The 16,107-nt window shown below is 34.0% G+C and overlaps 4 protein-coding genes and 1 non-coding gene across 5 annotated transcripts; 2 read left to right on the plus strand and 3 right to left on the minus strand.

The window, feature by feature from the left end:
- Positions 1 to 645: 645 nt before the first annotated feature.
- LOC139889888 (protein GAMETE EXPRESSED 1-like) lies at positions 646 to 3,871 on the plus strand. Its single transcript, XM_071872802.1, has 7 exons — positions 646 to 720; positions 964 to 1,469; positions 2,057 to 2,644; positions 2,899 to 3,025; positions 3,110 to 3,296; positions 3,379 to 3,523; positions 3,625 to 3,871. The coding sequence occupies exons 2-7, from the start codon at positions 991 to 993 to the stop codon at positions 3,869 to 3,871; spliced, it is 1,773 nt and encodes a 590-aa protein (XP_071728903.1). The 5' UTR covers positions 646 to 720; positions 964 to 990.
- Positions 3,872 to 5,026: 1,155 nt separating this feature from the next.
- On the plus strand, positions 5,027 to 9,004 carry LOC139889889 (protein GAMETE EXPRESSED 1-like). The gene is made up of 4 exons (XM_071872803.1): positions 5,027 to 5,101; positions 7,043 to 7,254; positions 8,168 to 8,742; positions 8,845 to 9,004. Exons 1-3 carry the CDS (start codon positions 5,027 to 5,029, stop codon positions 8,391 to 8,393), a joined length of 513 nt encoding a protein of 170 aa, XP_071728904.1. The 3' UTR covers positions 8,394 to 8,742; positions 8,845 to 9,004.
- Positions 9,005 to 10,888: 1,884 nt separating this feature from the next.
- On the minus strand, positions 10,889 to 12,241 carry LOC139893292 (monolignol oxidoreductase AtBBE-like 15). The gene has a single exon (XM_071876449.1). It carries the CDS (start codon positions 12,141 to 12,143, stop codon positions 11,217 to 11,219), a length of 927 nt encoding a protein of 308 aa, XP_071732550.1. The 5' UTR covers positions 12,144 to 12,241; the 3' UTR covers positions 10,889 to 11,216.
- Positions 12,242 to 14,143: 1,902 nt separating this feature from the next.
- LOC139894246 (berberine bridge enzyme-like 18) lies at positions 14,144 to 14,701 on the minus strand. The gene has a single exon (XM_071877448.1). It carries the CDS (start codon positions 14,699 to 14,701, stop codon positions 14,144 to 14,146), a length of 558 nt encoding a protein of 185 aa, XP_071733549.1.
- A 903-nt stretch (positions 14,702 to 15,604) lies between these two features.
- On the minus strand, positions 15,605 to 15,677 carry TRNAK-UUU (transfer RNA lysine (anticodon UUU)). The gene has a single exon. It is a non-coding gene; the product is annotated as a tRNA-Lys (tRNA).
- Positions 15,678 to 16,107: the final 430 nt, after the last annotated feature.

Genomic DNA, 16,107 nt, shown 5'->3' on the forward strand with positions numbered 1-16,107 from the left:
CCAATATTTTTCTTATCGAACCGGGTTCTTATCGTTGTTCCCATACAACAACATCAGTAATTTTTTCTTTAATTACCGTTACCCATGAATCAACGATCACCTGTAAGCACCCAAATTTCTTACTTGAACACCAAATGCTTCTACAAACATTGTGTACTTTTAAATTGATTATTAAATTAATGGTATTCGATTTAATATGAAGTTTGAAGAAGTGTTCGTGACCGTTTTTGCTTATGTTGAATCAAATTAATATTGATTGATATTTGGTTTGTTTGAATGTTATTGATGTTTATGTATCACATTGACCATTAAATGCTTATAAAGTTTATAAAAAGGGCTAGTAAGGAAGGTGTTTAATTTTGTTGATGTTGTCATTACTAGGTGAAGATTATGTAACAATTATCTATCATATAAGGTACATATTGATTGATATCTGTTACTCAAAGTTTTACAAACAAGGTACATATGTGGCTGCAGTTTTACTATACTGTAAAAATATGACAAATTAAAATATTCCTTTGGGTGAACTGAATTGTAAGTTGGTTGAGTTTTATTCTTTAGTGTGTTTAGGCTATCGTTTTCATCGCTTGTAGCTGTTCGTATTTTTCTTACGAACTATACTGATTCATGATTGATTACGAGAAACTAATTGTTTTGTTTTGGATTCATTACAGAATATTTGTTGGTTTTCTGTTTGATTTTACAGTCACTATTCAATCGGTACGATATCATGTCTGTTTTCTTCACCCAAAAGGAAAAAATATTTTAAATGTAGTTTCAATTTGGCTTCCATATAAATATATATATACAAGTATACTTTTTTATTTTGTTCAATCCTCTTCCTTTTTTGACCTTAGCCAAACTTGTTAATCATTTTTTAATTCAACAATCTTTCCCTATAAGTTTTGCATTTTTTTTATATATGAACTTACCCCTAACTGACTAACTTTAATTTTTGCACAGGGTTACAATTGTTGCTTATTGGATCCAATGAGACATTATAAGAATTTTGTTCTCATTATCCTATGGATTCTTGTGTTGTTCTCGCAAAGCATCGAGTCCTTCAGTTGGTCGTTTTTCTCAAGTAAAAAAGTTGATGCTGATGAAAAACCTTCAGAAACATCCAATAATATCGTTGCTGAATTCTCAATGGAAGGTTTCCATAGCGAAAAAGGGATGACGTTGGTGAAAAAGGCGAAAGAAAAGGTTGCGTTATCAAATACTTGTTGGCAAAATGCGTATCAGAATTTGTTTGCAGGATGTTCAGAAATTTTAGCAAGTGAAGAATCACGGAAAAGGCTTGCTTGGCATCTTACGGATTGTTTTCAGAAGGACACTGGGCGGGCCCCGTTTCCTTATTGCGATGTGAAATCTCATATGGTTGATTGTTCTAAACGATTAGATAAGGAATCTCATAGCATTTATCTTGAATTCTATCTTGAGACGAATACAATCTGCCACCAGTTACAGTATGTCTCTCTCTCATATTCATATCTGCACAAACTCATAAGTGATCACATTAGCCATTAGGGTTGTCGTTAATGTGCATAAAATGGTTGTACAATCCAATAACCACCACTATGAAGTCAATGTGTAACCACCATGTACAACCATTTTATGCACATTAATGACAGCCCTAAGGGCTGTCTTTAGCAAATTTCATTAAAATATGATTAAATTATTAATATATACAGACGAAAAATCGATTTTAATATCAAATGTCGAATTTAAATCAATTTTTTGAGATTATTGTGGTTAATTATGATTTTTCGGGTTTTTCAGTTTTAACTAAACCTGAACCGAATTCAGTTTTTGGTTCGGTTTTGCTTCCAAATTTGTCAAAACCGAACAAATCGAAGTGAGCAACCAGAAGAAACTAAAACCGAATCGATGAATACCCCCTATTGCTAATGTAGTAGTTATGATTTTTATAATCTAATTATGTATAAAGAGAATAATTTAGGAAATAGCATGATTTGTATTCATAATAATGGAGAAAAAATAGTTTATATATTCATAGGAAGGAAATTTAAAGTTAAAACTTCAATTTTTGTAGGACTGATGCATTCAAGAGACAAACGGAAAGATTAGTAAACGAACTTAAAAAAACTGCAGAATCTGCAGAGGATAAGTTAGAGAACATAGAAGGGCAAGCAGACCGTCTGTTACATAGTTCCGCTCATATTCACAATTCTTTATCTTCGATCGATGTTCAAACTCAAGAACTTGCTCAAACATCAAAAAACGTCGAAGAGCACATTAGTACCGTTTTAATGCATTCACAGTCGGTTTATGAACAATCTGTTAAAATAGCCGATTCTCAATTGGAGCTGAGAACACAACAACTGAATATGAACGAGAAGCTGGATGAAGGGATGACTATGTTGAATGAATCTACGAATAAATTGGGTGAAGAAATGAAGAATTTAAGAAACGAAGCGGTTGAAATCGAAAAAGAAATCGGTAAAGTGGGAGATACAATGTTTATGAAGATGGATACGCTACAAAACAAAGCTGATGATATCGAGAATATTACGGAAACGTCTTTGGACAGACAAAAACAACTTCTTGAACATCAGAATGTAGCGCTTGAGGTTTTGCAGACAGTCACGAGTTTTCAGTCTCAAGCACTAGAAGAAAGCAGGTAAGTTGTGTTTGGGTCAAAACGGGTGGACTGGGTAACGCGTCAACTGTTTAGTTTTAAGTAAATAAAATAAATCAAATCAACTATGATATTGAATATCTTCTATTAGGACATTTTGTGTATTAAATTGACATTTTGGCAACTTTCATCTTTGTTTTCTTCTAGGTTTTATAATTCTTTTTTATGTAAATGGGTCCAAATTGCCACCTTAAACTGACATAGATATACAAATTGACTTTAAAATTTGATTGCAGAGGAACTCTGCAAAAGTTGATTGAGCTTGGTCGTACACAACAGCAGGAACTGATACAAAGGCAGGAACAACTTAAGAACGCTCATGATCATCTTGTTCAGAATTCAAAAACCATACTGGCAGCTCAGGTTATCCTTTTTTTTTATATATAATATTATTGTCATTGTTGTATATATATGTATTAATCTAAATAGCTTTTATATCATTAATAGGAAACATTTGAGTCAAAACAAGCAGGCATGTTTCTTGCCATTGATAAACTTTTCGCTCTGCACAATGCAATTTTGCTGGAATCGCGAGTCATGAAAGCTTTCCTACTGTACGCTTTCATCATATTCACGTTGTATATGTTTACGGGTACAAAGCAAACATACAGTGTTAGATCAAGGCTATACATAGGTATGTTTATTAATCATCTTTTTTTCACCTTTTAAGTGTTGTATTTATATATTTATACTTACAAAATAATCTTCTGAAACAGGGTTATGTTTGACATTACTGATTGAAGTTTTAGTACTTCGATACGGCAACAGTATGGAACAACAAGCTCTTTTCATCAGCATTATTAGGTCAATATTCTTGGTTCTCGCAACATGTCAGCTCGCGTACGCCGTTTACATATACAGGTACAGAAACTTGTTTAAATTGATTTTAGCATTGTTTTTTAATTGGTATGCTATAATAAAACTTATTTTATAATCAAAATGTGTTTTTCGAATGCACACAGGGACTACGAGACGTTAAACTATCAGATGCTACAATCACTTATCGAGAAGGTTAACGGCATGCAAGAAAATAAACAGTTTTGTGACGATTATGATAGTGACGTGGACTGGTCTTCATGGGTTGATGCTGATATAACCGAAGATGAATTGGAAGATCTTGACTATATGCAACCACAAGTTGCTGCAATCACCACCTCTTCAGTTTCAAGTGATTACAATCTCCGTCACAAACGCCACAAACGTCGATAGTTTTTTTTTTTTTTTTTTTTTTTCTTTTTTTTTTTTTTTTTTTTGTGATTTGATTATAGTAATGTTTTAAGGCATACTGTAACGACTCTAAACTAAAAAAAACATTTATTATTATTTATTTATTTGATAGTCATATTTTACTATGTAGATGCATACTTGTTAGATGATGTCTTAATTAATCAGAATATACTTATATTTATATATAATGAGATTTAATCAAATTACAGATGACCCTATATAATATAATTATGACCCTATAATTTTCATTTTCAATAAGTATATCAGGCTCTCCCAATGAATAGTAAGCCGAGCCACTGAGCCGATGAACAGTACCCAGAGCCGATGAACGTTGTTTGTTTTTTTTTTTTTTTTTTCTTTTTTTATATATATTTGTTTTCCTTTTTTTCCCGGTGTTATGGCCAACGAAGTGGCAGAACTATTTTCTAGTTATATATAATATATATAAATATATATTTTATGTACATGTATATGGTTACTTTGACTAGGCATGTCAAATTACATATGAAACTTTTGTTACAGAAAACATACCGAATAAGATGAACCTTTTGGTGTCCTTATTACTTACATGAGTTAACAGCATGGAAACTTTGGTGTCCTAATTCAAATACAGAGTATATTATTATTGTAGCTAAAGTTAGTTACAATTCAGTTAGATTGTTACGAGTTAGTTATATAGCTTGTTGTATATATAGAACTCAAATGCACGTAATGTAATAACTTTTCATCTCAATTTTTTGACCTAATCACCAATTATCTACCGAATATGCAACGAATAACTTTATCTACTCCCGTTTCAAGCATAGCTTAAGAGACATCAATTCACCACATCATCCACTTCTCCTATATCAACATGTGATCCGGAATGGACCCAGATATCAAAGAAACTAAAGGGATCTTATAGTTACGGTCCATGGAGACATTCAATGATGATAGCACTTAATGTTAAACACAAACTACAAACCATGGTTATTTCATTGTCTTCAATGCCGAGTGTTTTGCCCATATTATGTGTGTAGGCGTTAGGTGAGTTACGATTTCTTCGAAATGTTTCAAGTTCCACACTATCAATGCTTGTTTGTTTAGAGTTTGTGTGATGTTGTTTATGTTGGGTTTGAAGATGTTAAACGGAGGAAAATGAAAACAAATTCTAGACCTGAAGATCTCGCGGATCGCGAGGAAGAGCTCACGGATTGTGAGCCTGGTGATTTGGTGATATACCGAGTTCTGTCACATTGGTCGCGTTTGGATATAAATTTCGCGTTTTGAAGGTCTCGCGAAATGCGAGGGTATGCTCACGAAACGCGAGCCTGAGCGTAGCCAGCAAGTTATTTCGATTTTAGGAAAGGATTCGTTTTTTGCCCTATAAATTGGAACCCTATTCTCATTGTATCTGTAACACCTACGAAAATATCAATAGAAACTCTCTCTGTTTAGCTGTGGAATAAACTAATCGTTAGATTTAACGATTAGACATAATCACGTTAAAATTTCTTATTCTTTACGTTTCTTGCACATTATTTTATCTTTATCTTTGTGTGTCTTATCTGTCCGTTGGTCAGTGGGTGATAACTAAGGTTATCAGATTCTTGTTTAGGACTCCCTATCACCATGTTCAATGGGAGTTGATCCGTACACTACCTTGTTTTTGCCATACACCACTAAAATAATTATTTAGACATTTCTACCCTTTCTTTGAGAAGTTAAGGAGAGTTGGTGGTGAATAAAAGGAAGAGTAAAAATGTCCAAATAATTATTTTGATGGTGTATGGCAAAAATAAGGTGGTGTACGGATCACCTCCCATGTTCAATAGATAGTTCAAATAGATAGATAGATCTAGTCAACTTGTAGTCAATTCGTTTTAAATGCTGTTTTAATAATAATAATAATAATAATAATAATAATAATAATAATAATAATAATAATAATAATAAATACATGTAAATAAACTTTGAGAGCATATTTTCATTCGTATTTGTATTTGTATTTGTATTTGTATTTGTATTTGTTTTAGGGTGTGTTTGGATGAAACTGGCTGGAGCTGGAGCTTATGGACTATAGCTGGAGCTGGAGCTTATTTTTAAAGTTGGTAGCTAGAGCTTATTATTTTTTATAAGTGTTTGGTAAACTAGCTGGAGCATATTTTCTAGTTCATAAGCTCTACTTTTTTTCATAAGCTACAAGAAGTAGCTTATTTTTCTAGAGCTTATGTTTTTCATAAGCTCTACTTTTTATGTCTCTCAAACGAAGCTTATTACTTGGAGCTTATTAAAATCATAAGCTCAAGCTCCTATAAGCTCTCATAAGCTACTCTACCAAACACACCCTAAGTTAGTTACAACGAGGACGAAAGTAAAGGAAGTTAAAGGATTGAAAATAATGGAGAAAACTAACAAATTAAGAATATTTGAAGGGCTAACTTGTAACAAATTACAAAAAATACCTGCGGCGTTACGTTTCCTGCTTTCCGCCGTCGTATTCAACCGGCTAGACATTTAATCGCCGGAAAAATGACACCTGAACCGTCGCAATTGCAACATATTTTACGAATTACGAGGTGGCTTCTTCTTTCTGTTCTTCAAATTCGAACGTAACTTTTCGATTTTATGGTTGTTCCACCGGTTTCATCCTCAGTTTATAAACCCAACATTTTACTGTAAGTACACAAATTATTTATATGATACCCCGTACTAATCTAAATGTACCAGAAAGTAAAAAAGTGTAATTGGGTGTTTATTGTTTTTGAAATTTGAAGATTATGTGATAATCATATTGACATAGATGAACTTATTTGGAGCTCAAAATGATTTTAATACTGTATGTCAAGTGAATATTCATGCTTTTTATAAAGTGCTTACATGGATAAATAATGTGATGTGATACTTACTTTGTTGCTCAAAATGATTAAAATAAAGTTACACATTTGCTTTCAAATTTTTCAACACCCTTTGGAAGCATTAAAAATCTGAACTTTCCATTTGAGTGAACCGAACTATATGTTGATTGAGTTATATATCCTTCGATGTGGTTACAAGTATGCCAAGATTTTAGGTCATTGTTTTCGTCATTTTTGTCATCTCTTAGTACTAATTATTTAATCTTGAGAAGTGTTGTGTTATGTCTTGGACCCATTTCTCTAACATATGTAAAAGGTATATATCTCAGAGATTGTAGCCAGTGATGAACAACGGTCTAGGCTGGCTTGGCATCCGAGTGATTGTCTTCAAAAGGAAACTGGAAGGTCTCCGTTTTCTTATTGCGATAAAAAATCTTTGATGGTTGAGTGTCGTAAACTAGATCAGGAGGCTCATAGGATTTGTCTTGAGTTTTATCCCGAGACGAATACTATCTGCCATCAGTTACAGTGAGTTTCTCTCTGTCTCTAACTCAAATATGCACACAACAACAACAACAACAACAACAACAACAACAACAACAAACCCAATGCACACGTGGACCCATAAACAAATGGAGTCCCGAAGGGGTCGTTAATTTATAGAAAAGTCCATTTTAAGGCATTTTGCAGATAGTGGCAAATTCGAAATTTTTTGTACAGACCACTCTAATTATTAATACCGACCACCTCAACTTGTTGGGCTAGTTGCGTAAACGGGCTAAATTGATGCTAGGCCAAGCCAGGTTTTGGTAAGGACTGAAATACCATGGGTCAAGCTTTGCTCCTTACATTTTACATTTTTACGCTATATTAGGCCATCTATGAATCAATATTACTTCAATAATGATCCAATTTTGAATAAAATGGTTTGGAGAATAATGCTTTAAGTAAATTTTGTGACTTTCGACATTTGACCCATAGAGCCTATTTGACGGTTTTCTTTTTTATCCAATATCGTTATTTTACCTTTAGAAAGATAACGAGAATTGACCCATTCTGAAATCTGGGTTGAAATTTCTACCTCTAGTGGCCATGTGGGCAAGGGTCTAGTCTAGTGGCCTTTAATAATGATCTACCTCCAGTGGCCATGTTTTATAATTCAAGAAGAATCTGTCAACCAAGGTTGCAAGAATTGCTAATCCGGAGTACTCGGTTGGCCGGTCGGGGCTTTTCAGGGAGTATTCGGAAACTCAGGGAGTACTGGTATGTTGACCTAGTTTGACTTTGACCGATTTTGACTGTTTTCCATGTAATCCCGAGTACTCCCAGGTTGCAAAAACCAAGTGCTTGCCGAGGAGTAATTTCGAGTTCTGTAACGATGTTGTCAACGCGTTACGAATGTGACTGCAATCGATTTTTAATTTGGTATTTTGACTTGTAGGACTGATGCATTTAAGAGACAACCAAAAAGGTTGGTGAATGAACTCAAAAGATCTGCTGAATTTGCAGAGATCATAGAAAAGCAAGCAGAGCGTCTGTCGCATAGTTCAGATCATATTCATGACTTTTTATCTTCTCTTGATGTTCAAACACAACAAGTGGCCCAAACATCAAAAAATGTCGAAGACCGTGTGAATGTTGGGTTAGAACATTCACAATCTGTTTAGAGCAGTCCCTAAAAATAGCAGATTTTCAATTAGAACTACGCAACCAACAAGTGAAAATGAACGAAAAGATGGATGAAGGAATGGCAATGCTCCATGAATCAGCCAGGTGAATTGGGTGAAGAAATTAATAAAATAGTTGTAAAGCAGTTGAAATCGGAAAATATTTTGTTAAAGTTGGAGATGCTATGTTTATGAAAATCGATACTTTACAAAACAAAGCTGGTGATATTGGGAACATATCATAAACTTCTTTATATAGGCAAAAACAACTTCTTGAAAGTTAAGCTGATGCCCTTGAGGTTCTTAAGACCATGACAGATTTTCAGTCCCAAGCACTCGAAGTAAGCAGGTAATTTGGGTTCAGGTTAAATGGGTCTAAATTGCCACTTCCATATTGATATGTAAATAAGTATCTACTAGATACTTATTTATTAACATACATTTTTTGCAGGGGAACTTTGCGACAGTTGATTGAGCTTGGTCAAAGTCAACAACAGGAACTCATACTTCAGTATGGAAATGAGATTGAACAACAATGCTGGATTATCAGCATCATTAGGTTAATATTTGTGCTTCTCGCTTCATGTCAACTTCCTGTATACCATTTATACTTACAGGTAAAGATAACTACATTTTCGTTCAAACAGATTCGTTTAGAAGCTGCTTTATACGGAGTAATATTATTTAGTATTAGTATTTACGCTGTGTTCTCGAGTTTTTTTTCAATGGAAAAGAATGGGGTGGTATGGGAAAGAGAGAAAAAAGATGGAAAGGAAAGTGATACAAAATAAATAGTATGTAGTTTCGAGTTGCAAAGAAAGTAAGGGAAAAGAAATAAAACAATTACTTGCAAAATTAATCCTTGCAAAATTAATTACGAAAGCTACTTGCAATTGATTTTCTGCCATGGCGTTTGATCTTTTAAAAGTGGTTGATCTGTGTAGGAATATGGAGAAATCAGAATATGTGTACTGAGGGTTTTTTTCATTGACCTAAATCTGGATATGTTGTTGTAACAAAATTGCAGACCCAATAAAATTGAAAATTTTGACGATGTAGAATACATAACAAAAGAGGAACGATAGAAATAAGAGCAATAATTTTGGTCTTACACATATTTATAAATTTACGAACAATATATATATATATATATATATATATATATATATATATATATATATATATATATATATATATATATATATATATATATATATATATATATATATATATATATAGGTTTTTGAGCTAGTGCGTTGCACGGGTGTGTAAAAAACCGTGCAAAAAAATGTAATTTGCAGTTCATATTTATCTGTAAATATCGATACTATAATAATAAGAAAACTATAAAAATTATTAAGAGCCCGTGTTGTTGACAAATTTTAAAAATTCTTTTGAGTTTAAGAGCCCGTGGTGTTGACAAATTTTAAAAGTAGTTTTGGGTGGTGTTAGTAACTTAATGTCTACAATTTTTTCCCCACTATTAATATGTTTTTAATTGGATATAAATTATATACTACGTAATATTTAGCGAAAATATGAGTACATTGAAAATTTGTCGTGGAACGTAACGTTAGTAAAGTCTAAGTTATATTATTTTATTATTATTATATACAATTATTTTTTGAATAAAAGTGAAACCCGTGAATTTAATTTGAGAAAAGTTGTTAGTCATTTCAGCAAAGTAATAGTACTCGGGGGAGTCGTCATGTATAATTAATATTATAATAGTTATATTTGTGTGTTCATAAATATTTAAAGACTTAAACTGTAAATTCTAATCACTTTCATATTTATTGGTAAAAAGAAATGCTCCATGATAGTGCATCGAAGCTCCGTGTCGAATACAATTTATTGCGTTTAGTTCGTAAAATTATTTCGAGTTGAACGGTGATGGCGGTAAAACCTAACTCGCGGCAAACAGAAACATAAATCTGTTAAAAAAATTAGTGGGTTTTTATATAGTAATAGAATCTTGTTGTAATATAAAAAATAGTTTCCAATGTATCTTATTTAGTAATAGGTATTTTATTATATAATTAATATATATAATAATAATTATAATTTGTAAATAATATATATAATCTATACATATACAATTCATAAATAACTTTCAACCACAATTAAGAAAAACTTTTTGTTATATATATATATATATATATATATATATATATATATATATATATATATATATATATATATTTATTTATTTATTTATTTATTTATAAATTTATAGTAATAAAAAAATTATAGAGTTATTTGGTTTTCCTTCCTTATCATCCCAATATTGAGCTAATTGTAACTCATTGTAAAAGCTTATGTGTTTTCAGCCCTAACCATTTCCTTCCCATCCCTTTCATTTATGAAAAAAAACTCAAGAATCATTAGTTAGCAGTTTATCCTTTCATATCCATTCCTTTCTTCCATAAAAAAACTCGAGAATGCAGCCTTAGTATATTGTGTTTTTTGAAAGCAAACAGGGACTATAAGGCAATTAAACCATCAGATGCTACAATCTTTTATTGAGAAGGTTAACGTTATCCAAGAAAATAAACAGCTGTTATGTGATGATTATGATAGTGATGTTGAATGGTCTTCTTGGGTTGACGCTGATATAACCGAAGATGAATTGGAAGACGTTAACTGTATTCTCCCTAAAGACGCTTTAATCACTACTTCAATTTCAAGAGACTATAATCTTCGTCACCGCCGTTAATAGGTAAAATTAGGCAAGATATATCTTACTATTTATTGATAACCTTGATAAATATAATTGGTTTTTATTTTAATATTGCAGAATTGCATTTCAAGACAGTTATGCCATTAGGATCTTGTAGGTATACTTTGTTCATGCTTGAAAAAGTTATCAGGATCAACCATTGTCTTCACCTTAACAAGCCTGTCAAAATTATTTTTAAAGTAATTCGGACCCCATGTACGATTTGCTTCCTCGTAGGTCCTACCAACTCCAAGATCCAAATCATCATAATTCAAATACGCTTCTCTTGGCGAATTCGAAACATAACTAGTCATATAGTTATATAAACTTCTAATCCAACTTATATGCGGTGATGTTTCATTCCCATCCCAAGCGACCACGTATTCAATCATGTATAACGTCCCGACTCTATGCGGGAATGGAATCGCTGATTCCGAAATCTCATCCATTCGCCCTCCGTACGGAGTTAACACGAGTAGTCCCATAAAAGCTTCTATTTTATCATTGTAAAACTTCCATATACCTTCAAACCCGTCTTTTGAAATAGGACTTGTTGCGAAATCTGATTTCACTTTAACAGAATTTTTCGGTTGGGCAGTTCTATTCAAAAGTACCTCCAAAGGTTCCCCGTTAACGAAACCTGCACCAATTTTAACCGATTCAACCCAGCTCATTTCGGTGCAGTCTTCTCTTGTTAAACCCAATTCCGGGAATTCGTCCCGCATCAATTGAAGTAACCGATCGGTTCCACCGAGAAATACCGTATCAAACGTTGCCCTAATCGTTCGGTTTCCTGTACTTGGATTAACCACACTGAACATTAGAATTCTGATGTCAAGATCTTTATCGATCTTTGGTGCAACAAATTGCCACTTATAGATAATTTCGGTTAAATTTTGTTCTTGTGTTCTGTCGATTGAGAATTTTGTTACCAATTCCGGGACCGGAACGAGCTTTATTTTCCATGAAAGAATGATCCCGAAACTCGAACCTCCACCGCCTCTAATCGCCCAAAAAAGATCCTCGCCCATCGATTTTCGATCAAGAATCTTGCCATGCACGTTGATGAATCGAGCATCAACGACATTATCGGCTGCAAGACCGTATTTTCTCAACAATGCACCGTACCCTCCACCACTAACGTGTTGTAACAGACTGAAATCCGGGCTAGTTGTAAGTTGCCTATTTTGCCCTGAGGGTTTGTGCTTAGTCTTAAGTGCCTTTTTTTTATTATTTTATTAGTGTTTTATTATAATTTTGTTGTGACCAGTTTGTGACAAGGGTCCCAGAACATGTTTGTTTATTTTAATTGGACCTCGTTTGGGTTACCTAATCTTGTGCGAAAGATATCAGATAACTGGTAAATACCCGTGTGTGATGGGGTATTGTGTTTTAACACAAATATAAGCTAGTGACCAGCTCTTTTCTTGAGGTTTCCTGAACTTTCCTCTCACTCACACATTCACCTAACCTAAACTTCACCATCTCCATCTCAACCCTAAATCATTTGATCTCGAATTGAAGCTTGATTTTAGTGTCAAATCGTTCCTTGTGTTGTTGTGATTCTAACAAGGTAAAGTTTGTTTAATTTCGTGATCAAATCAGTGTCAAAATGGGTGTTTTAGTCAAGTTTTATGAAAATGGGGTTTTGTGTCAAATTGGTAGAAATTGATGTTGTTTGTGTTTGAATGTTGTGGGTTTATGTTCCAAAAAGTTTAGTGTACGAGTTGTGTTCAGTTTTGAGGTCAAAAACGTGTCTAAAGTCGAGATTTGGTGATTTTGGGTTGAAACCCGTCACTTTGCTGCTGTTGCAGCTGATGAACTACCTTCGGCCGATGGTCGTTGACCATCGACCGATGGTGAGGGACGATCGGCCGGTGGATAGGACCATCGACCGATGGTGTATGACTTCTGACCAACTGATGTAATTTTGACGATCGACCGATTGGGGGAGACCATCGACCGATGGTGTGTTGACGATCGGCCGATGGATGGGACCATCGACCGATGGTCTTAGGCAGTGAAATTTTTACTAAGTGTTGATTTTTAGCCGTTATGCTGTCCGTGTGTTTTTATGATTTTCAGGATGTAAATTCTGAAAATGCACAAGTGTTAAACATGAAAATTTTAGCGGACGCAAATTTTTACTAATTTGCTATAATTCGCTGTCCGTGTGTCTAACATTGATGGGAACACTATTCTAACTTGGTTTTTGCTGTTCTCAGGAGATAAGGACAAGGAGGAAGCTCAGAAATAATAACTGAGCAGTTGCTGGTAATTGGTGAGTGGGTCTATCTACGGATAGAGTTTAAGTAGCATATCATGCTACTGTGGTTGACTCTTTTACCATGCATAGTGTAGAAATTGCCATGTTAGAATAATATAGTATGCCTGATGTTGTATGCGAATTACGTGTACACTGTGTGAATGGCACCAGTCGGGCCTAGGGAGACTGGGGACTCGAGACCGTGCCTAGGAGAGGTTAGAGTCCGTATGAGGTCAACCGTGCCTAGGGGAGGTTGGGTCCATAGGCTACTAATTGTGGAGTATAGTGTGAACGATGCACCCCCTGCATCTGGATAACTATACTGTGAATTGAGTAGCAGGGACTATCGGTAGACTCAGGCCCGATCAGCTAGGAGTCGTGTGCTCGTACAAGCCGCCGATCCTCGTATTGTCTTATTGTATGCTAGTTGGTAGTTAGCAGGTATTGTTGATGTATATAGCTTGTGTGTGGCTTAAGCTATATCTGTTAGATAGATTCCATTCACTTAGCGGTGCGCTAATCCCCCACATGTTTCCCCCTTTGCAGGTTTAGGTACTGCTAGTCGGGATGGGTATGGATGCAGAAGACATGTTTGACAACCCAACTCTGATGTGAACTTTTGTATAAATAATGTTTTGTAATAACGTAACACCGTTGTGTAAACTTAAACTTAATTACTCAGATTAATGTAATGACGCGACTTATAGTGTGTTTGTTAATAAAGTCTTCCGCTGTGTGTTAAAAAAAAAAAAAAAATGGCCGGTGTTACACGTGTCCACCGAGCCCTAATTGATAACAAATACCACCCGGGAATCCAAGATTTCGACTTTTTTGCGCGATATTGTAATAAAGTTCACCTAAAGTTGCACCGGCTTGAACCCATGCAGTTGCGGTTTCAACTTCAACTGTAACGGATTTTAAATTTCTGAGATCAAGAATCACAAATGGGACTTGTGATACATATGACAACCCCTCGAAATCATGGCCCCCACTACGCGTTCGGATCTCTAAATCGTATTTCTTGGAGCAGGAAACGAGTGTCGGGATTTGAGATTCGTCGGTTGGTGTAACGATATAACGAGGTTTTGGAGTTGAGGGTGATATGAATCGTAAGTTATTTATAGAGAACTGTAAGACTGATGTGTATGATGAGTTATTTGGGCTGTATATTACTTTAGAGATTGATGTTGCATTATCAGAATTGAGAATTAAGCAATTCAAAAAATCATCATCGGTATTATTCGATAAAACTTGACCCGCTCTTACCAAGATCAAAACAATGAGATGCAACAAAGAATAGTGTGTTTTAGTGTTCATTTGCATGTTTTTCTTGCAAGAAAATGAATAACAGATGCTTGCTATATATAGATATAATATGTAAGATTCTTATTGCTACTTGTGGCAGGTTACGTGGACCATCTCCACGAGAAACTGCAAATGGGAATGAAAGTTGAATAATTGAAGCAAAATAATCTTTGTATTCAACTTGACATTAACAAATCTTATCGTTGACATTAGGAATTTTGATAGCAGCCTCTACATCTAGACAGCACTAACAGAAAATAGATATATTGAAAAAAAATAAGAAAAAAAAAAAAGTTTGACTTTGACCAAACTCTATGCTTTTTAAATGGTGCACTACTGCACGTGCCCATGATAGTCTGGATGGATGGATAGATGATGTTTGAGCGATTTCCGTTTGCAAAGCTGTTTTAGAGATTATTATAACTTGTTCGTGATATAACTAGTAAACTGTTTTATATGTATATCAACATGAATTTACTACATATTAGGAATAGGAATGTATTTTATATTGATTATGAATGAATGTATGATCAATACCAAAAGTAATATATATGTTGCTAAAAACCCTTATGGTTTCTGCTTCATGTGCAGATACCGAATTATCGATTTGTTGCATCATAGAAAATTCAGATTGTACACAAGAAAATTTATCCATAGTATAGTTAGACCAATTAGTAATTACTCACTTCTTAAAGTTGCTAAAGGTACAAAAGTTGTTTCAACCCATTCTTAAAGTTCCTATAGATGTGTTAGACTTTTAGTAAACATCAAGTTAGTTTCATATAAATAAGGGATAAGAGATGACAAAAAGGTAAAAAAAAAAAAAAAAAAAAAAAAAATGCGTTGAAACATAAAATGATGCATCAAGTTGTAAGAAACCGGGAGCCAAAAACTAAAGGAAGAAAACAAAAAAAAAGTAAACGCCATCCGTGGGACTCGAACCCACGACCACGTGGTTAAAAGCCACGCGCTCTACCAACTGAGCTAGAACAGCTCTTGTGTCGTAGATATTAAAAGACTTTGAATTGAAGAAGTTTTTATATCCAGCGTTTAGAACTTTTTATGTGCGGCGACCGTAGGCAGACTATTGAAAAATCTCGTCTATTAGTCTATTAGCAGTCTTGAATAGAAATGAATAATCGCATTACTTTAATTTTAAAAATGCCCAATATATATGAAGGGGAGTGGTTCGTACATCATTGGTTTTTAGTCATACACCACCAAATATGCATTATGATGTTGTACTGTACAATACTGTAAGGCATGTTTGGTGGTGTATGGCATGTTTGGTGGTGTATGGCTAAAAATTAATGGTGTACTAATCATCACCCTATATGAAACCTTTAGTACGTTTTTATTGGCATGTTTTTTATTCCATTCAAAAGTCTGTTAATTACTCATTACAATTTCCTGGCTATATATGT

This window comes from Rutidosis leptorrhynchoides, chromosome 2 (genome assembly GCF_046630445.1).
Source record: "Rutidosis leptorrhynchoides isolate AG116_Rl617_1_P2 chromosome 2, CSIRO_AGI_Rlap_v1, whole genome shotgun sequence".
Lineage (NCBI taxonomy): Eukaryota > Viridiplantae > Streptophyta > Magnoliopsida > Asterales > Asteraceae > Rutidosis > Rutidosis leptorrhynchoides.

Coding starts and splice junctions, on each gene's coding strand:
- LOC139889888 (XM_071872802.1), top strand. CDS start 991: ATGAGACATTATAAGAATTTTGTTCTCATTATCCTATGGATTCTTGTG. Junction 3,026..3,109: donor AAACCATACTGGCAGCTCAG/GTTATCCTTTTT, acceptor TATCATTAATAG/GAAACATTTGAGTCAAAACA. Junction 3,297..3,378: donor TAGATCAAGGCTATACATAG/GTATGTTTATTA, acceptor CTTCTGAAACAG/GGTTATGTTTGACATTACTG.
- LOC139889889 (XM_071872803.1), top strand. CDS start 5,027: ATGAAAACAAATTCTAGACCTGAAGATCTCGCGGATCGCGAGGAAGAG. Junction 5,102..7,042: donor ATTGTGAGCCTGGTGATTTG/GTGATATACCGA, acceptor CATATGTAAAAG/GTATATATCTCAGAGATTGT. Junction 7,255..8,167: donor ACTATCTGCCATCAGTTACA/GTGAGTTTCTCT, acceptor TTTGACTTGTAG/GACTGATGCATTTAAGAGAC.
- LOC139893292 (XM_071876449.1), bottom strand. CDS start 12,143: ATGGGCGAGGATCTTTTTTGGGCGATTAGAGGCGGTGGAGGTTCGAGT.
- LOC139894246 (XM_071877448.1), bottom strand. CDS start 14,701: ATGCAAATGAACACTAAAACACACTATTCTTTGTTGCATCTCATTGTT.